General features: G+C 37.0%; 3 protein-coding genes across 4 annotated transcripts; 1 reads left to right on the forward strand and 2 right to left on the reverse strand.

Annotated features, from left to right (window-relative positions):
- The first annotated feature begins 704 nt into the window (after positions 1 to 704).
- LOC106319428 lies at positions 705 to 2,685 on the forward strand. Of its 2 annotated transcripts, none has more exons than XM_013757746.1 (2): positions 705 to 2,015; positions 2,489 to 2,685. In XM_013757746.1, the coding sequence occupies exon 1, from the start codon at positions 851 to 853 to the stop codon at positions 2,012 to 2,014; it is 1,164 nt and encodes a 387-aa protein (XP_013613200.1). In that variant the 5' UTR covers positions 705 to 850; the 3' UTR covers position 2,015; positions 2,489 to 2,685. The 2 variants fall into 2 exon arrangements, with proteins under 2 accessions (XP_013613200.1, XP_013613201.1); XM_013757747.1 differs by lacking the exon at positions 2,489 to 2,685 and adding an exon at positions 2,343 to 2,358.
- A 1,433-nt stretch (positions 2,686 to 4,118) lies between these two features.
- LOC106317250 (auxin-responsive protein SAUR22) lies at positions 4,119 to 4,840 on the reverse strand. Its single transcript, XM_013755098.1, has one exon. It carries the CDS (start codon positions 4,791 to 4,793, stop codon positions 4,347 to 4,349), a length of 447 nt encoding a protein of 148 aa, XP_013610552.1. The 5' UTR covers positions 4,794 to 4,840; the 3' UTR covers positions 4,119 to 4,346.
- A 9,562-nt stretch (positions 4,841 to 14,402) lies between these two features.
- Positions 14,403 to 15,436, reverse strand: LOC106316621 (zinc finger protein 3). The gene has a single exon (XM_013754504.1). It carries the CDS (start codon positions 15,261 to 15,263, stop codon positions 14,535 to 14,537), a length of 729 nt encoding a protein of 242 aa, XP_013609958.1. The 5' UTR covers positions 15,264 to 15,436; the 3' UTR covers positions 14,403 to 14,534.
- Positions 15,437 to 21,090: the final 5,654 nt, after the last annotated feature.

Raw genomic sequence — 21,090 nt, forward strand, 5'->3', positions numbered from 1 at the left:
GGATGCATCATAAATTGTCTTCCGAAATTAGCAATAGACTAGAGAATAATGATCACACTAATGTGATATAAAGGACGGTTTAAGATTAAACTCCTAATACGTTGTCAATGCCATTATATACCAATTTAAGAGTTTAAGCACAGTTGGCTCCAGTATCAAACAATAGCGAGTATTATTGCAAGCGTAGGTATTTTAGATACTAAATAGAATATGGTATTTTAGAATTTCAATAACTTTTTAGGTTCTATAATGTGAAATAATAGATAGACTACTGATTATGTTCTCCAATGAAGCGTCAAGTGTGCATGCAGTTATCATATCATGTTTCCTCATAGTCGAGCAATTAAACAATGTTTTAGGGACCCTAATCTTTACACACTTTTTACAGTTAAGTCCCATAGCATGAAAAAGACAAAGCAATATATTACCAAGGTGTTGGTGGTTTACATATAGAAACAATCAACGCTACAAAAATTACAGATAGGTTACAGTTAAACCGTGTTCTACACACGACAAACAAGGGGGATGAATATGTTGTATTAGCTGAATCTATCATCATCCCACTAAGAAAGTCAAGTTTGAAAAAGTCAGTTTACAAGAAAGTTCCAAGTTCTATCAATCTTTTTTTTTATTTTTTGGCAGCCTGCATCCAATGTTTGTTTACGTATGATTCGAGCTGAACATCATTTATAAACCATTCCATTTTACGAGTTAACAAAAAAAAACTATATGATAAAAAACCATCTTGAGAAAAAAAAAAAAAAAGAAAGAAATAAAACCTCCCAATACAACTCCCTAAAAAATCTCTCTCTCTCTCTCTCTCTCTCTCTCTACTTCTTAGCAAACACAAATGTCTCCCTCTCGCAACATCCCCGCTTGGCTCCGCCCTAACTCCGATCATCCTCCTCCTCATCCTCCGCAGTCACCGTCTCCCTTAGTCTCCGGCGACCCGAACCTCACAACGTGCCTATACCAAACGGATCACGGCGTGTTCTACCTCACATGGTCACGCACTTTCTTAGGAGGCCACTCTCTAAACCTCTTCCTCCACTCACAAGACTACTACAACCGCTCCTCCCCTCTCTCCTTCTCCTCCGCCGACCTCTCCCTCTCCTCCGCCGTCTCCTTCCACCTCAACTTAAACACACTCGCCTTCTGGCGAAGACGCGGATCCAGATCCGTCTCCCCGAAAATCCAAGTCTTCTGGGACCTGACCCGCGCCAAATTCGACTCCGGATCCGAGCCTAGATCCGGCTTCTACATCGCGGTGGTCGTCGACGGAGAGATGGGGCTGTTAGTCGGAGACTCGGTCAAAGAGGCGTACGCGCGCGTCAAGTCCGCGAAACCGCCGACGAATCCTCAAGCTCTCCTGCTGAGGAAGGAGCACGTGTTCGGCGCTAGGGTTTTCTCGACGAAGGCGAGGTTCGGAGGGAAGAGCAGGGAGATCTCGATCGATTGCCGCGTGGACGAGGACGCGAGGCTGTGCTTCAGCGTGGACTCGAAGCAGGTGCTGCAGATCAAGCGGCTGAGGTGGAAGTTCAGAGGGAACGAGAAAGTGGAGATCGACGGCGTTCCCGTTCAGATCTCCTGGGACGTTTACAATTGGCTGTTCCAGAGCAAATCGTCAGGAGAGGGAGGGCACGCGGTGTTCATGTTCAGGTTCGAGAGCGATCCCGAAGCTGAGGAGGAGGAGGAAGAAGAGAGGAGTAAAAATAAAAACGACGTCGCTGTGTGGAAGCCGAAGCCGAAGCAGAAGCCGAAGCAGTGTGGGAGCAGCTTGGGGATTAAAGGGATCGCGGAGTGGAGGAAGATGAAGAGGAGATTCGTTAAGAGCAAGAGGAGCTCTTCGTCTTCGTCGATCTCCATGTCTTCCGCTTCGTCGGCTTGCAGCTCGTCGGTTATGGAGTGGGCTAGCAGCGCCGATGAGGCCGAGTACGGCGGAGGAGGATCTTCCGGTGCCGGCGCCGGCAATGGTCTTGGATTCTCTTTATTGGTTTACGCGTGGATTAAATGAGGTTTATTTTTATTTTTTTTAATGGGAAACTAAAAAGGAAAGATACTGCTGCGGTCAAAGAATTATTTTGAAAATTTTATTGTTTTTAACGTTTTATTTCCCACCATATTAAATCACGGACAAAAAGAGGAAATATACTGGAGTAATTTTTTTTTATAATTAGTAAATTTAACACTATAGAACTTGATTATTCTATTTAAAGAAAGTTGAGATTATGTCAAAAAAGGTTGATCAGTATTTGAATCACGGTGTCTTGTTGTTGTATTAGTTGAGACTATTTTAGTTGTTGTATGTTGACTCCGGTGCCTTTTGGATGATAATCAAACAGATTGTAGCTTTGGATTAAGTAAGATGGTGGTAATATTTTATGTACTCTTTGGTGGCCCCTTTCTATTACAACTTGCATATCGAGACATATACTTCAGTAAACGTTAGAGAATAATATCGAAGGTAATTTTTTTGTTTTCTATGTAGGATGATGATGTATGTAAAAGAATGGAAGATGTGGCAGAAATAATTGGCTGGTAGTGCAAATTTAATATAGAAAAGGGTGAAATTGAGATTTTGAAATCAAAAGTTAATCGGGGAACATAATAGCGAAACGAAAGTAGTAGAGTATATCATTGATGTTTGGCGTGGTGATGGGTGCATAAGATTGGGAAAAAAGTGTAAGGCACCTTTTGGGAAATATTTCATGTTTTCCCGACAAAGTACCAACGTATCATGTGAATAATGGGTCCCACTCTTTGATTTTTCCCCTGTTGTAGTACTAAATTTACGATACTAACCAACAGTAACCACTATTTCATCACATAACTGCAAGTTGTAGAGAGAACGTGACATAAGCTTAAATTGTGCGCTAACGATACACAGGTAGGCCTGGGTTCGCGGATCAACCCGCCCCGCACGATCCGCCAACCCGCAGATCGTTTCTTTTTTTTAGTTAAAATTTCGACCCGCTCAACCTGCAAAGAAATAAACTAATATCCATACCCGTCCTGCTTTATTTTGCGGGTAACCCGCGGTTATATTTTTAATTAAAAAAATAATTATTTAATTAGTTTTTCTATAAAATAATATATTTATAAGTAATTTTTTATATTATTTTTAAAAAATTTAATTATTTTTCTAAAAAAATCGAATTTTTCAAAAAAAAAAAAGATTTTTTTTTATTTTTTATATTATTTTGCGGGTTGGCGGGTATCCGCAAATCAAAATCCACCAATCCACACCCGCCCCGCAAAAAATAGTCTTAACCCGCACCCGCGACTTGATTTTTTCAAAACGCTCGACCCGCATCCGCCCCGCGGTGGGTCAAATGGGGCGGGCCCCGCAGGCTTTGATTTAAATTCCCAGGCCTATGCACAGGCATCTCCAGATCGACAGTTCCGGACTCAATTTCTCAAGAATTTTATTATTTGTCATAATAATGTTTTCATTAATGACAAAGTATTTGTAGAATGAATGATGCTTATAAGAGACGAATTTTCCTTGGGCTGGGGTTTTAATGGGCCACTCCCGTTCTTCTTGGCCTAGTGTATCTCTAATTTTCCATTTGTCCTGGACCTAGTCCATTTCAGAATCTTGACCCTTTTAAATAAATTATCTAGTGCTGACAAAAAAAATCTCTAGTATGTTGCAAATTCGTGCTGTATTAATTTGTCTTGGTATGTTTGTGCAAATTCGTGATGTATTTATTTACTCCAATAAACCATCTTGATTCGGAACATTACTAATTTATTTTGATTAGCAATGCTCTCTACAATCTACTTCCTCCGGCTTATAAAAATGCATATTTGAGAAAAAAAAATTAATATATTTTCAATGCATTTTTATTTATTAGTAGTGATTAATTGTAAATTTTAAAAATTATATTTACTGATTTTTTTTAGTTTATAATTATGAAAATAATTAATCATAAAAATATGCATTTATAACTAAATTTTAATATTTATTCATATGTACAAAAAAAATCTAAAATATGCACTATTTTGAAACAAATATTCTATTATCTATTTGAGATTCATTGTTAGACCTCATTAATTATTTGGAAAAGTTTAAAAAATAAAATTCAATGGTAGAATAAGATGAATAAATCAATGTAGATGGAAACTGCTGTATACAGCCAATGCCACAATTAAATCACAAATGAATAAATAAATGAAATCGAAATTGCTTAATCAGTTTTACAAGCCAATACCAAAACTAGACCGCAATTTTCTCTTAAACTCGGATTCGAACCCGGGACGACACAGGTGGAACGACGACTCATCCACCTTTCACGGCCATCTCCTGCGTGTCCGTCACCATGGACCCGAATCACATTACCCGTTCACCAGATGTTAGCCTTATCCGAGACACCGTGCAGCAACGGCCGAGATTCGATCAAAAGATCCAGCTTGCTCCTACTTCCACCGTGGCGGTTTTTCTTTAAGTCATCGGTACAGTTGAACCGACATGACCGGTTTATTAACCGAATCGATTCCTCGAAAACCGATTCTTCGCATGGGATAACCAACGGACCGTGGTTAGCAAAACCGAACTCCTCTTCGGCTTTGACCAAGAGATTCTTGAGGACCGGGTGGTTAAGATGTGTTGCACGCACCACAAATCTCCTGCGACTGCTTCCAACGTAGACCGCCACGTATCCTGACGGCACATCCGACGGTACGCAGCGTCTGGCAGACGACATTCGCGCCTTGTTCCTCCATTGCCGGAGCATCTGTCTCAGCTTCACAATGTGTCGGATCTTGCTGCATTTTGCGATACCTCCAGCCATTTTTATTCCGGTTTGCGAGTTCGATGAGGAAGTGTAAGAAAAGAAGAGAAAACTGAAGCAGATGGATTTGAGTTTTCGGACAGAACAGGGTTTATATAGTAAAGAGATTGACACAATGCCCTCGGATTTTCTATCGAATTACGAGATTGCCACCTTGGTTCTTACTTTTGACTTCTTGCTTTCTGATGAGACATGACTACTGGTAGTGGTGTGTGTGTGTGATGGATTATGGATAGATTAATTATTCTGGAGATTAGTTTTAATTATTTTGCTGCAAGAAAGATTAGATACGATTCTTGGAGGAGGAACATTAAAGATCTTGTATGTTTTTTTCTTCTTGATACATTGGATGTGTTGATATCTACAATATATGATGGATTCGACATGTGAAATTTAGTGGTTGATCGGTTTGTATAAAAATCCAAGGTTTCAAATATTATAATATATTGGGGAAATTGATAAACTGACAGTCATTAGAGAGAAAAAGAATTGATCATGTTAAGTGTTCATACTTAGTATTCAAATATGTCAATATGGTGGTTGGATGAAGAAGTGTCACGTTTAAAGAGAAATATGGTATAGGGAATAAGAGTATATGCTGATGACAAAAGAGTGTTGGAAAAAAGACCAGTCTATGAAAAGACTTTGAAGTTAAAACACCACCTTATAATTTAGACTTTAGAGATATGAAGAGTCATCTCTCTCTTTATACACATCATATTGTTTGATTTATAATAAAGTCTTCACATCGAAAGACATGTTAGTAGCACAGTGGTGTATGATAAAACTTTATTTTAAGCAACCGAAGCAAAAAGATATGATCTATTATCTAATTATATGACATACTAACGTAGAAACTATTTCTCTATCACAATGTGAAACTCTGTCCCTGATCTAGTTTATGGATGACCGCAAAGTCTATGGTTTATAGGATATGATGTCAAGTTTAAACGCTTGCACAATTAACAACTGCTTGTAACCGGGCATAGTATTAAGCAAAACATAGCAAATATTATATACAAGTTTATGAACTTCAATAAATTAAGTTTATGTAGTATATGCTCCAAAGTTAGTTCGCGGTCGTACAAACAAAGGCGTGGCTGTAACCGCCGCTCTAGGGTCAAAGCTTTCAAATCATCTAACTAAATTAATATTTTGAAAAACTAATAAAAAACTACTATTTTATATTTCATTGCACGGAAGTATGAGTGTTTTAATTAATTAACAGAAAGAAATAGTAAAACCCACCACACGCGTAGCTGGAAAAGGGAGGAAGTGCAACTAGACAAACGTATTTTTTTAGTTTATATATCTGGTTTTTATAATTAAAACATACTTTTCTAGTAAACATTATTATCTTATCAGCAAAGGCAAAACGATTTAATATATTTTTCAGTATAAGTGAAAATGGAAATAATGTAATGCATGCGGCGTACCAAAGCACTGGTTTTTGTAATTTACGTATGTGTCCACGCTCCCATGTGCGAACATCTCATCTCCTGTTATTTTATAAGAAACAAGAAACCAAAAACATCTCTCTTTTATATATGGGGAAAATGTAATCTCGATTCTGATTCTCTCAAATTATCGATATATATCGTACATTTTTCATGTGATGAAATTTTGTTAAGTTACATAGTTCGCATAATAGGTTAAGTTTGATCCATATATTGTCCCCCTAATGCATTGCAATAAAATGAATTAATGAGACTGCTCTAGAATCTAAGATAAATACAAAAAATAAAATGGTTGATCGATATAAACTCAGCTCAGATCCTCCTACATATCACATATTCTGCATGTGACGTGATTTGCTTATATCATTTTCCAGTTTTAATATAAATTTAGCTGGATCGTCTTGGATAAACGTATACTGAATTTTATGTCAGATGATTGAAGTGGAGCGAATATAAAATATGTGTTATCATATAAATAAGTTTGGGCCAGTCAAAGTGCATGTTATGGAAGCTTGGATACATTCCCCCATAGGTTACGTACGTACTCACCCTTGCTACTTTGCTAGTTTGTGTTCTAAGAATCTTTCTTTAGGCTTCTCTATGAAATGAAACAAATCCTCATTAACGCTTCTGCAGCTATTATTATTGTTTCTTTGAATTGAATTAAATTATATATAGCTCATACAAGAGAGAAATGGACGGTATGAATCTGCGTTGGCCTGCATCTTCGTGCACCATATACACATAGTAAATAGACATATACTGTTGTGGATAAGCTTCAATAAAGATAGCTTAGGATACAAGTTATTCATTAAGGAAAGTAGAATAACTTATAGATTAGGATAAAGTTAAGTTTCCTAATCTCAATTGTAATAGGACAAGCTAAGAGCTCCTATATATAAAGAGATCTATAATGTAAGTTGATCTCACAAGTTAAGAATAAGAAATAAAACGAAGGAACTGTTTTATACTCTGTTTCGCATACACATACGATCCTTAGCGACTTTATTTGGTATCAGAGCTTAAGGTTTGTTTGTGTGATTGCGATTCAAAGAAACAATGGCTGATGATAAAGCATTGATAGACACGAAGACGCTGGGACGAAGAGATGGTATTCCCGGGACTGTTGTCTGTCCAATGCTAACCTCAACCAATTATACGGTTTGGGCAATGAGAATGAAAGTTCTTCTACGCGTCCATAAGGTATGGGAAGCGATCGAACCAGGGACAGATAAAGAAGAGAAGAATGATTATGCTATGGTGCTTCTTTTTCAATCCATACCAGAGAGTTTGATATTGCAAGTAGGAGATCAGAGCTCACCTAAAGATATGTGGGAAGCTTTGAAAACAATAAACCTTGGCGCAGATCGTGTAAGAGAAGCTCGACTGCAGACATTGATGAACGATTTCGAGCGTCTAAAGATGTCTGATGCGGAATCAATTGATACCTTCTCAGGCAAGTTATCTGAGCTTGCATCAAAATCGGCCTCGTTAGGACATAGTATTGAAGAATCTAAACTTGTAAAGAAGTTCTTAAATAGTCTTCCTAGAGCAAAGTATATCATGTTGGTGGCCTCTCTGGAGCAGATGCTAGACTTAAATACAATTAAGTATGAAGATGTTGTTGGGAGAATTAAAGCATATGAAGAACGTATCAAAGAAGATACAACAAACGATCAACAAAACAATCTGCTGTTCTCGAGCTCAGAAGGATCGAATGATCAGAATTCAAAAGGACGAGGAAGAGGTAACTATCGAGGACGTGGTAGAGGAAACAGAGGAAGAGGACGTAGTAGAGGCAACACCGGAGAGTGGAACAAAGAGAAAAGAGACTACTCACAAATTACTTGCTTCAACTGCAAGAAAAAGGGTCACTTCAAGTCTGTTTGCCCTGAGAAGAAAGAAGAAAATCAAGAGCTCAACAAAACTGAGACGGAAGTAGCAGATGTTGTGCTCTACATGCATGAGGTCGTGTTTCTGAATGAAGAGAAAGTTATACCTAAAACACTCGATATAAGCAAGAAAGAAGAAGGAGTATGGTACTTGGATAATGGCGCAAGTAACCATATGACGGGTGAGAGGGGATACTTCTCTGAGCTAAATCAAAATATCAAAGGAAGAGTGAAGTTTGGAGACGGCTCATGTGTGGACATTGATGGTAAAGGATCGATATTGTTTGAAGCTAAAACAGGGGAACAAAGGCTCCTTACTGATATTTACTACATCCCTGATTTGAGAAGTAACATTCTTAGTTTGGGACAGGCAACAGAGCAAGGCTGCGACGTTAGGATGAAAGATGACTACCTAACTTTGAGAGATTCAAAAGGAAGACTTCTCACTAAGGTTCTAAGGACTCCCAATAGACTTTATAAAGTTCCACTTAAGATAGGACAACCTAGCTGCCTTCTCACGAAGTTAAAAGAAGAGCCGTGGAGATGGCATGCACGCCTTGGTCATATCAGCTTCAAAACAATACAAACCATGGCAGCACAGAAGATGGTTCATGGTCTACCAGAAATCAAAGAAGAGAATCAGTTGTGTGACTCGTGTTTAGTTGGAAAACAAACTAGGCATAGCTTTCCTATTGCAACTCCCTATAGGTCAGCTAAAGCCCTAGAACTCCTACACGCAGATCTCTGCGGTCCAATCTCACCCGCCACACCAGCACACAACCGCTATATATTTGTCATCATCGATGATTGTACGAGATATATGTGGACTATTCTGTTGAAAGAAAAGAGCGAAGCTTTCGAGAAGTTTAAAGAATTCAAAAGCCTCGTCGAGAAGGAAGTAAACAACAAAATAGGTACACTTCGTACAGACAGAGGTGGTGAGTTTACATCAAGAGAGTTTCATGATTTTTGTAACAAGAGTGGGATCAAGCGTCATCTAACGGCGCCGTATACTCCGCAACAGAATGGCGTAGTAGAGAGAAGAAACCGCACTCTCATGGAGATGACTCGGAGTATGTTGAAGGCAACCAACGTACCAAACTATATGTGGGGAGAAGCGGTTCGTCATGCCACTTATGTTATAAACCGAGTTCCCACAAGAGCACTTAAGAACAACACGCCATACGAAAGCTTGAAGAGAAGAAAGCCTAGTATCGCGCATATCAGGGTTTTTGGGTGTGTTGCGCACGCAAAGATTGACTCTCATCGTCTAAAGAAACTAGATGATCGATCGCAGGCTCTTGTTCATCTCGGAGTCGAGCCTGGCTCAAAAGCATATCGACTCTATAATCCTACTACAAAAGGGATTGTGGTTAGTCGAGATGTTATTTTTGATGAAAGAACCTGTTGGAATTGGAAGGGAGGCGATAAAGAAGCTAACACAAACTCTGGAATGTTCAGCATGACTTGGGGAACGACTCTTGACGAAGGATCTGGACCGTTTGTGTCTGGACAGCGTCAGGAAGAAAACATTGCCGCTGAAACAGAACATCAAGCTGAGGAACCCGAGACAACACATATTGAAGATGCTGATGAAGAAGCAACAACTCAAGAAACAAGACACTCAAACCGTCAGAGAAGCAAACCTAGCTACCTCGATGATTATATTTTACTTGCTGAAGTAGAATGCGAGTTGCTACTTCTCTCGATCAACGATGAACCTAGAAATTTCCAAGAAGCAAAGGGAAACAAGCGATGGACTAATGCATGTGAAGATGAGATAGACTCCATCAACAAAAACAACACTTGGGAGCTAGTAGATATGCCTCCAGGAGTCAAGATCATCGGTCTTAAGTGGGTCTTCAAGGTAAAAAGAAACGCAGACGGATCAATAAACAAATTTAAAGCTCGCCTTGTAGCAAAAGGATATGTACAAGAACATGGAATTGATTTTGACGAAGTTTTTGCTCCAGTGGCGCGACTAGAAACCATAAGGTTACTAATCGGTCTAGCTGCAGCAAATAAATGGGAGATTCATCATCTAGACGTCAAAACAGCCTTTCTACACGGAGAACTAAACGAAGAAGTTTATGTCTCGCAGCCTGAAGGGTTTGAAAAGAAGGGAGAAGAACATAAGGTTTTCAAACTCTCTAAGGCTCTATATGGGTTAAGACAAGCTCCACGGGCTTGGAACACAAAGCTCGACCAAATCCTCAAACAGTTAAGCTTCAAGAAGTGCTCAAAGGAAAGTTCTGTGTACAGAAAAGAAGGTGCTGGCAAGTTACTGATCGTAGCCATCTATGTAGACGACCTGTTCATCACCGGCAATTCAAATAGAGAGATCGCAGACTTCAAGAAAAACATGTCGAAGAAATTTGAAATGTCAGACTTAGGGTTGTTAACTTATTACCTTGGACTTGAAGTAAAACAGAGTCCAGACTGCATTACAATCACTCAAGAGGCGTATGCACAAAGGATCTTAAAAGAAGCTGCAATGGATGACTGCAATCCAACCTGTATACCAATGGAGTTTGGTATTCAACTCTCTAAAGGACAAGAAGAACCGGAGATAGACTCTACACTATATCGAAGAAGAATTGGATGTCTGAGGTATCTTATGCACACAAGGCCAGACATGGCGTTTTCTGTTGGAATCTTGAGTAGGTATATGCATTCACCGAGGACTTCTCACGGCAATACACTAAAGCGTGTGTTAAGATATCTGAGAGGTACTGTCGGATATGGTTTGTCATACAAGAAAGGAGAAACTAAGAGACTTGTGGGCTTCAGTGACAGCAGTCACAACACAGACCCGGACGATGGAAGAAGCACGACGGGACACTTGTTCTGCCTTGGAGAAACGCCAGTAACCTGGTGTTCACAGAAGCAAGACACAGTTGCATTGTCCTCCTGTGAAGCAGAATTCATGGCCGCGACTGAAGCTGCGAAGCAAGCTATCTGGCTCCAAGATTTAGTGAGCGAGATTACAGGAAAGAAGATAGAGAAAACACTGATTCGTGTTGACAATAAATCAGCCATCGCATTAGCCAAGAACCCTGTGTTTCATCGAAGAAGCAAACACATTGCCAAGCGTTTTCATTTCATTCGAGAGAAAGTGGAACAAAACGTAATTGATGTGGAGCATGTACCGGGAACAGAACAGAAAGCAGACATCCTAACCAAAGCTTTAGCAAGAATCAAGTTCAAAGAGATGAGAGATATGATTCAAGTTCAAGATCTAAGCAAAGATGGTTTGAAGCTTAGAAGGGAGAATGTTGTGGATAAGCTTCAATAAAGATAGCTTAGGATACAAGTTATTCATTAAGGAAAGTAGAATAACTTATAGATTAGGATAAAGTTAAGTTTCCTAATCTCAATTGTAATAGGACAAGCTAAGAGCTCCTATATATAAAGAGATCTATAATGTAAGTTGATCTCACAAGTTAAGAATAAGAAATAAAACGAAGGAACTGTTTTATACTCTGTTTCGCATACACATACGATCCTTAGCGACTTTATATACATAAGTTTATAACTTGATCAACTCGCTTATCTAACACTTGATTAATGTTTGCTTTTCTTAGATGTTATAAAATTAAGTTATCCAGTGTTTTTACGTACGTATGCCTTTATATAATGAATTGACACTCAGTTTTGGTTGGATCATGATGAGTAAACAAACATAGCTCTGTTACAAGTTTGCATACTTTATAAAAGCCTATTAGAAGTAGGTTTAACTTTTGACTTTAAATTTAACTCTTATCTTCGTGTCTCTTTAATGAAAGGGAAAACAAAAGAAAGATTTATTTATAAAAGGACCCTATGCGTATTCACGAGAAGATATAGTGTGGTGTGACGAACAAGCAATGTTTAGTTTAGACCTTGGATTTATTTAAGAAAATGTCTTCAGACATCTAATAACACTGTCCAAGGTTTCGTCTTGATTAATGCAATACGATAAACTAAATAGAGATTATGTGTTTTTTTTCTTTATGGTTCTGACAAACTCACATAAGCTTTGTGCAACCAGCGACAATCATAGGCGTGTTTTTTGGTAGACGCCGAATGCTGCGGCTGCGTCTAAAAAAATAAAGTACGGAGACACAAAAAAATTAAAAACGGTGACGCCATTAATCTCAGCGTCTCTTACGGAGACACAAAAAGTGAAGCGCCGGTGAGGCCATTAATTCTTGCGTCTCTTTCACCCATCATTGATTGCCGCTGCGTCTGGAAAATAAGTAAGCTCGGAACCTTCACTGGTGTTGGGTTGCCGTAATGAAAGGCTAATTTATCGCCGCTGACGCTGCGTCTAGCGGTTATGAAACGAACAGGGTACATGTTTTCTAAATTAAAGTCATTTATATATCGGAGAGAAACATCTTAGGTCAACTGATTTGTTGGTTATCACACACAAATCTTATACCAAAAAAAAGTTACACACAAATCAGTTGTGTGTTAAGTTATGATGTTGTGTCAAATGTCATACACCTTAGAATTAATTTATTTTACAGTCGTACAACATGTCATAGAGGATCAAATATCAATGGGTACGTAAGTCCGTGTTCTTTTGTCAAGTCATATGTGATATCGCTAACAGTCCGATGATATAAAAATACAGTTTACTTTAATAGGGCCTGAACCCAACTTATCCTTCGTTCAAGAAACGCGGTTCGGCCTGTTATAATTAATCAGTCATCAGCGATGACAGCGAATGTTTCAAACGTTGTAGAAGCCGACTCAATTCATGACATAATGGCCTACCCAGCTAATTGTAGAAACCGTTAATTATGGGCTTTAAAAAAATCAAGATTTTTGTTCAAAAAAGTGTTCGCTGGAGAAGTGAACTAATCAAACTATATAAATGTTTGAATCTAAAGGCATTGCAAACAAGAGAGCACTGGAAAATGTCACATTACAATGAAAAGATGAATGTTCATATATTTGTTCTCTCTTTTTCTTCTTATGCTCTCATTGCATCGTCGAGAAGGCATTTAGAACAGTGAGTGTATTAAAATGGATACCCTTTTCGTGCGGGTAGAATATTTGGTAGCAACCTGATGATGAGTGATCCATCAAAAATCTGTGGGTCTCAACTTTGTTCTGCCATGTATTACAGGAAAGCGTGACTTAGATTGAAGTATATTGTTGGGGTCAGAACTGTTGCATACAAGAAGATATAAATGGACCCAAGAGTTATTAATCAAAATGAGGTTTGGTTCCATTAGACTTACTTTTTTTTTCACATGTGTTATTGTCTGCCTTGGTGTTATTCTTGGTTTTATTATGAAACTGTTTGGTTTATTTTTGTTGGTTGTGGCCAATGTGTCTGAAACCAGACAAGATGATCTGTCTTTTGTCTACATTTTTAGTGCGAGGAAAATCTGCATAGTCCTAGTTGGTTCTACGTGAAGAGTTTGGTAATGTAAATAGCTATTTCAAGATTCATATGCAACCGTTTGGTGTTGTCTAATATTTAGAGATTCATGCAACATTGTCAAATTTTCATTTTGTTATACAATTAACCTTTCGTAATTGAGTATTACTGTCAAATTCTAGTCAGCCATATATAATATCATGTCTGCTACATGCTCAAGAGAACCCTCTGGTTCTTCCAAGTTACCTGCTATGCTTGGTAGTTGATGTTTGCTTCAGTAGTTATGTCTCACCTCAATATGTGTAAAGAAGTTGGAGTCAGTCCTTTTAAATTTGTTTTTTGGTCTCATGGTTTTGACTGTTGTTCCACATACTCACATGGTTACTGTGTACATTCTATTAATGTATATGTAACTTAGTGCATAAAGATTATCCAAAAGGCCAAATATAACTCACTATTTATCTAGTGAACACAAATTTTGGGGCCTCACAAAGATCTCATTGGATTCTTGATTATTTCATGATATTTTTTGTTCTACTAGCTGCATTATTAGGAATTATATGATGTATGAACTGTGTGTTTTGTTCTTCTGAACTTTTTGCTTCTTGTCATCATCACAACTAACAACAAGCTCTTCTTTTATATCTGTTTTATTTTGTCTTTCTGTGTCTTTGTTAATCACTTTCTCATTAAAAGAATGTTTTCCTTATAACTTTTAGGTAACCAAACTGTGACTACAAGTCTTTTCTTTACTGGTTATCCATGGACAACAAATCCGTCTGTAGATTTCAATACCATATCTTTCTTATACACACTAAAAATGTTTAATATAGTAAAAGAAATCCATTGATGTCTAGCTGAAAACTTGTAGAAATATGGAAACATGTACAACATAAATCTATGCTAGACAAAATATACTCACAATAATAAGTACCAACACTTGAGTAATACTGGTGAACATATCAATGACAACAAAAAACCAGCACAAAGAAAAACAATTGAAGAGACAAGAAGAATCTCAGAGTTTGAGGGACAAGTCAAGGTTCTTCTGCTGCTCTTCTTCAGAATCTACTGGAATTGTTCCAGCACTGAACCTACCGAAGTTCTCACATGTTGAAGTCAACGGTGGAGGAAACATCATCTGATGATGGTTCTCTGTTGTTGAAGATAGTCTACCTATGGCTGGTTGCTGAACAAGTGGTGTCCTTGACCAGCTGAACTGACCATACTCGCCAGCACCAAAGGCGTTGTATGAACTTAGCTTGTGACTCATTGAGTGCGCCTGAATACCCAATGATCTGTTGCTGTACTGTCCGTGGAACGGGACAGGAGCAAAACCATATGGATGGCCGAAAGCTTCCATCTGTTTCCCTCGCTTTGCTAAAGTCCTCTCTCTTTTGTGGGCGTTTTGGTGACCGCCAAGGGCTTGTGAGCTGTAGAACGTTCTTTGACAGTAGTTGCATGAGAAGAGCTTTTGCTCAGTGGAAGTTGATCCTTTATAACTCGGAGTGGCTTCACTCGCGTCTAAGTTGCCGATGAGATTGAGTTCTTGATTGAGCTGTGGCTGACTATAATCATATTCTGCTAGCATAAGGTCGAGCTTTATGCCTTCCTCTCCTGATTTTTGGTCATAGTCATCTTCTTCTGCGTCTATGTTGTAATGCTCTAGGCTCAATGAAAGAGTGTTAGATGTGGAAACGATGCATGAGGAATCAGATGGCTTTGGCTCGTCCCTGGAGGCATCCATGAGGTGATGGTTTTTTTTTCTCAGAAGATGATACTACATAAGGAAAGAGCGCTAGAAATGCTTTTGGGTTTTAATTATAAGTGGAGAAAAGTAGTAAGAAGATGAGAGAGAGATGGGTTTGGTCTGGTTTTGCTGACACACAACACACACATACACAAAGACAGAACAAAACACTTGAAGCTGATTGGAACTCTCCACCATCTAATACCTGTGTTTATCCCTTTTATAGGAGCCAACTTTCACTTCACATCAACCTTTTTATTTGTCTGCTTTCTCCTTTAATAGACAAACCTCTGTTCTCTATTATGCATTATTTTACTTTATTTTTTTCTTCTTCTTCTCTATGTCTTGTGCCCTTATATGCTTAATAGTTCTTCAACTTGCATGTCATATACTTCACCAAAAAAAAACTTACATGTCATATATGTTTTCTTATAGTTTATAACTGTGCTTGATATTTATCATCGAGTGGACCATTGTGACCAGGATAAATCTGGCTCTGATTGATAGATGAGTTGTTTCCTATGGACAGATTCTCATAGGGGCCAGGGCCAACCGGCCAACTCGGCTTCTTATGGTGTATATAGCGTATGCAACCGCGGATATATGTGTAAGGGATATTACTAAACCATCATTGGTGACCCATCTTTCAAATGTGTGAATGAATATGTACAGTGTTCAGTTTTTGTGTAAACTAATGGATATATTTTAGAATATTTTTTTTTTGTAAACTAAAAGGGTTAAACCCGGGTCTATCAAAGATACAGACTTAACCCCCGGGTGGAGGTACAGCCCACGGATAGACCTTTTCCTGGGCATTCAAATGAGCCGAAAGCAATAGCCCATATCCGTGTGGCCAGCGGGGTTCGAACCAGAGTTCACCGTATTGGGTATATTCACTCAAGCGCCGTATTAGAATATTTTTTGAGAGGAAGAAAGGAGATGAGGGGGGAACAAGAAAAAAGAAAGCTTAGCAGTTCCAAAGATTTTCCAAAAAACTGGGACCGGTTTTATTTGTTTGATGAAACGACAACCTGTTGATGGAGTAGATGAAGATGACAACAAGTGATAATGAAATGAAAAGGATGCTCAATAACAAGAGAGAGGGAGAGTGGACCAAGTGATAGTATTCAGGTATGTTTGATGTTTCTGTGTACTTTTGAAACTTTGAGAGGAAAGTGGACATATCTGTTTCCTTTTAGCTTTCTACTGTTGATTTCATTTGCTTCTCTGTCTCTCTTTTGTACTCTTTCTACTCTTCCTTTTGATGTTTGCTTCATATTCACTCCTCTCCTCTCCTCTTTATAACCATTGGAATCCTTAATAGTCACCCGGATTTTACGGTGTAAGGGGTTTCATATACACAGTACTAATCTATATACACATTCTGCTTCACAGTGACTGCCACTTTTATATGATTCTCCATGTAGTTTTTCTCGTGCCATATATAGTTTCTAAATGGCCTTAGCAATATGTCAAATGCTTGTGTTGAAACCAGGATTACATCATTTGTTTTCTATTATTGATCATGGAGATTTGTGTGTTTGGATCCATATTGATGTATAATTGTTTTGATCATTTCTCGTATGGTTTACTTTTCGCTTGAATGCTATTGTATGTATTAAGGGACATGATTAATTATCACTTTCTGAATACTTTAGTTTTTGGAGCCAACTCAACTGTCCCAACGTACTTGAGAGTTTTTTTTTTTTTTGCCAACACTTGAGACTTGAGAGTTCATAATTGAATATATATATCCCTTTGTAAATATGTATACGCTATAGTATACTAACAAAAACATGAGTTGATAATATTTAATGCGAGAAGAGCGAGTTATGTAGCTCGCTCCTTGTTAGTGACAAAAGATAATTAATGGTTTGTTATAGAGTATTAATTGAACTATTAAATGAATATAGTTTGGCTTTCTACAAAAATATCGAAGTCCAATAAATTGTTCTGGTTTGGGTGGGGAAAGAAAGTGTAACGACAACACGTCTCATCTAGGGTTGGGGATAAGAATCTTTGATATGTTTATATTTCTCCAAGCTTTAGCTTAAATTAATACTTAGTGGAAGCCGAAAATAAATAAATAAAAATGTGTAGTAAAATCCAAAAATTGTACTCATTCCGTTTTTTAATATAAGTTGTTTTATAATTGTGCACATATATTAAAAAATTATTAATTTTTTATATTTTTTAAACAAAAATATCATTAATTATTTATTTAACCACAAATCAACCAATAATAAAATAGAAGGTATATTATCATTGGTCATATAACATTAAACGTTAATAAATTTTACATAGAAAACCGAAAACGTCATATAATTTGGAACACAAAAATTTCTTTAAAACGACTTATATTAAAAACGGAGGGAGTAATAGTTAGGAGTTAGGACAAGTAGTTTAAGTATGCTGAGTCTTTTGTCGAATGCGACCTTTAATTGGTGGGTCCATGTTACAAACTTAAGAAATAGGGAAGCTGATTCGGAGAATCAATTTTGTTTGTGTTAAAAGATATAAGTGTTAGTTAATCATTAAGATTAAATATTTGATTTCACTATTAAACGTCAATGGCTTTTTTTAAATCTGAAATTTTTGGCAGAGGTAGGCACGGATGGAATAGTACCACGATTTTTAGTATTTTTGATTTGCTTCGAATCTACCGGACATTTAATTTTTCGATTTGATTTGCATTGGAAAAATACGGATATCCGAATATCCGAAAAATTTACAGATATTTGTAAATATTTACGGATATCTTATTCACTTTATTCAATATAAACAAAATCTAGAAAAAACTATACAAGATTGTTTTCAAATAGTAGTTTTTACATAATATAAAATAAAAAGGTAAAAGTTAGTGAAACTATATGTTCCATGATTTATTTTAATTATTTCAATTTTTAGAAAATTTGTATTTTTCGAAAAAATATATTATTTTCTTAAATTAATAATTTTATAAGTAACTTTATAAATAAAATTAATAAAATTATATGTTAAATTAATATTTAGATAAAATTATATATTTAAAATTATATATTTAATTTTAGATATACATCTATTTATATAAAGTCGGGGCGGAGCGGATATCTCAGTTTAAATTTTTTAGTATTTGTGATTTTCTTCGTTTTTAACGGATACTGAATTTTAATATTTGCTTTGTTTCGAAGACTTACGGATATCCGGAAATAAATCAAATCAAAATTTACGGATAAAATGTCCACCTCTAATTTCTGGTTTCTTCACTGGCAACTCAATCGTAAATTACTCTATGAGCTACAAGATGAAATCCTGATCACAGGATGTTGTAACGAAAGGATACAGATTTATATTTCTAATGACATTGAGAAAAAAAACATTAAAACAAGAAACATGATGAAAAAGGGGAAGGCGAGAGAAGCGGTGCAGGAGAAACACACCCCCACATGAATGATTACAAATATAACATTGTTTATGAAATCAGTAATCACAAATCAACTAAATCTCTTTAGTAAGATCTCATATGTCTCTTCCAGAATTATGCAGAACATCCCTTCCAAATTACATCTTAACCTTGCTTACCATTTTGTGATGAATAAATAAAATATAAATATCCATAATCTTACCTTTTCCAACAAAAACAAACTAACAACAAAGTATACGAGTGCTTGACAGCTAAATCAATCAGAAAATGGGATTAAAAGTTCAGGCTTTTGGAAAAAAAAATCATCTTATCTAAACACTAATGATCCCTAATTTTAAGGGTTGATAAATCTGTTTAATTTTGTTTGTTAATGGATTGAAAATGTTTATGGCTGTATAGCATCCATGAAGCCAAATAATTACACATTTGACTTTTTTTTCTAGTATAGATTTAACGAAACAAATAAAAGGATTTAGTTGATAATAAAACTAAATAACCGATGAAAAACCAGCAAAGCAGTGATATGTATTATTGCAAATAAGTGTAGATGGGGAGTATCTTGCTTTGTGCTGGGAAATGGGAACACTCAAACAAAATGACGGCTTCTTTCTTATTAATACACAAAAGAAGAGGTGACTTAACTTTGAACTTTTGAAGCAATAAACACGTGCTGCTGATTAGTTACAGATCCAACTATTCAAAGCACTCTTTCATGGAATACGTTAGAAAAAGAAGAAAAAACTAATCGTTATAGCTAGGGTTGGCACTGATATATTGCTGGTCCAAAGCAATTTGATAAACATGCAAGGCCTTTTGAGTATCATTTCTCTTATCCATTCCTAACTAAAATTACTAAAATCATTCACAAAGTACTAAAACAAATATATCCACAATTATATGAGTTGATTACACAGGTTTTTTAGACTAGAAGAATGTTTAGAATACTCGAAGAAGAGTTGTCAAGAGAAATGTTTGTAACACTTATTAAGCACATCTAATTTATTAGACGAACATGAAAAGAATGTAACCGTTAGATGATAATGCCACAGGCCTTTCTTCTCCTTCTAATGACCAGTGATCAAAGCCCACAAAAGGACCAAATCAGAAGCCAAGTATATAGAGCTGGAAATTTTAATCATTGCCCGCGGGCCCCGCCCCGTTTGACCTGCCGCGGGGCGGATGCGGGTCGAACCATTTGAAATTTTTAAATCGCGGGTACGGGTGCGGGTCGAGATTATTTTGAACGGGGCGGATGTGGGTCAGCCGAATTTGAATCGCGGGTACCCGCCAACCCGCAAATTAAAAAAAAAAACATTTTTTCGTAAAATATATAAAAAACAATAAATATTTGTATAATTTTAATTATAAATATATTTTTTTAATAGTATTTTTTAAAAATAACTATTATATAAATAAAAAACAATTATTTTTAATTAAAATAATTATTATATAATTAGAAAATAATCATTTTTAATTAAAATAACTATTTTTAATATAATTAATATTACCCGCGGGTTTTGGCGGGGCGGGTGCGGATATAAAAGTTTTTGTTTGCGGGTTATGCGGGTCGAGTTTTTGAATCGAAAAAATGATTCGACCCGCGGCGGGGCGGGGCGGGTCGGGGCGGGTTGACCCGCGGACCCAACACTACAAGTATACAAATAAATGTCCAAATCAGTGCCCACAACTAAAGGCCCAATTCAGACACTGGAAGAATGTTAAAAGTTCGTGTTGATTGTACGATAAGAACATCTTTAATGGAGATGCTTGAAGGAGTGCTTTGTGGTGGAGTCTACCATAAAAGAGTAAGAATGAGTGCCAAAAACGCTAGATTTAGCATCGATGATGTTTGTACTGTTTCGCGGACCCCACTAATACGTGGCGGCCCGTGATTAACTCGTTTTTTTTTTTTAATCAGGGAAAAAACCGAGAAAAATATAAAATTAAGCACCCCCACTTCACCTGGGTGCTAGGGTTAATGTTGTTCTGAATGTTTTTTTTTTTCTTACAGTATGCTGCAGTTAGAACTTGCTGCTGCTCTAGGACTTGATAGGATGGCTACTATTGCTTTGTTTCTTTTATAGTTCCACTCATGTTCTTCAGGTGTACATAATATAATGATGATAATAAACAAGTCATTGAGCTTTCCTTTAGGCCACAGTTTTTTTTTTTTTTTTTTTTGGACGAATCCTTTAGGTCACAGTTATTGAGCATTTATATCACACAAATCCGCATTTCACATGTCCTACTAACTCGTTTACGGATTAACTACAAAAGACACACATACTCTCCCTTCAACAGAAACCAAATTTTGCAAATCCAATTCCAACGCAGAGTAAGTTACAGCGAGATGGAACAAGCAACCGCTGCAAGAGACTGTTCACTTAAAATGTCACATTGCTAAAAAAGATAAATAAGTTA

Source organism: Brassica oleracea, chromosome C9 (assembly GCF_000695525.1).
Source record: "Brassica oleracea var. oleracea cultivar TO1000 chromosome C9, BOL, whole genome shotgun sequence".
NCBI classification, from domain to species: Eukaryota; Viridiplantae; Streptophyta; class Magnoliopsida; order Brassicales; family Brassicaceae; genus Brassica; species Brassica oleracea.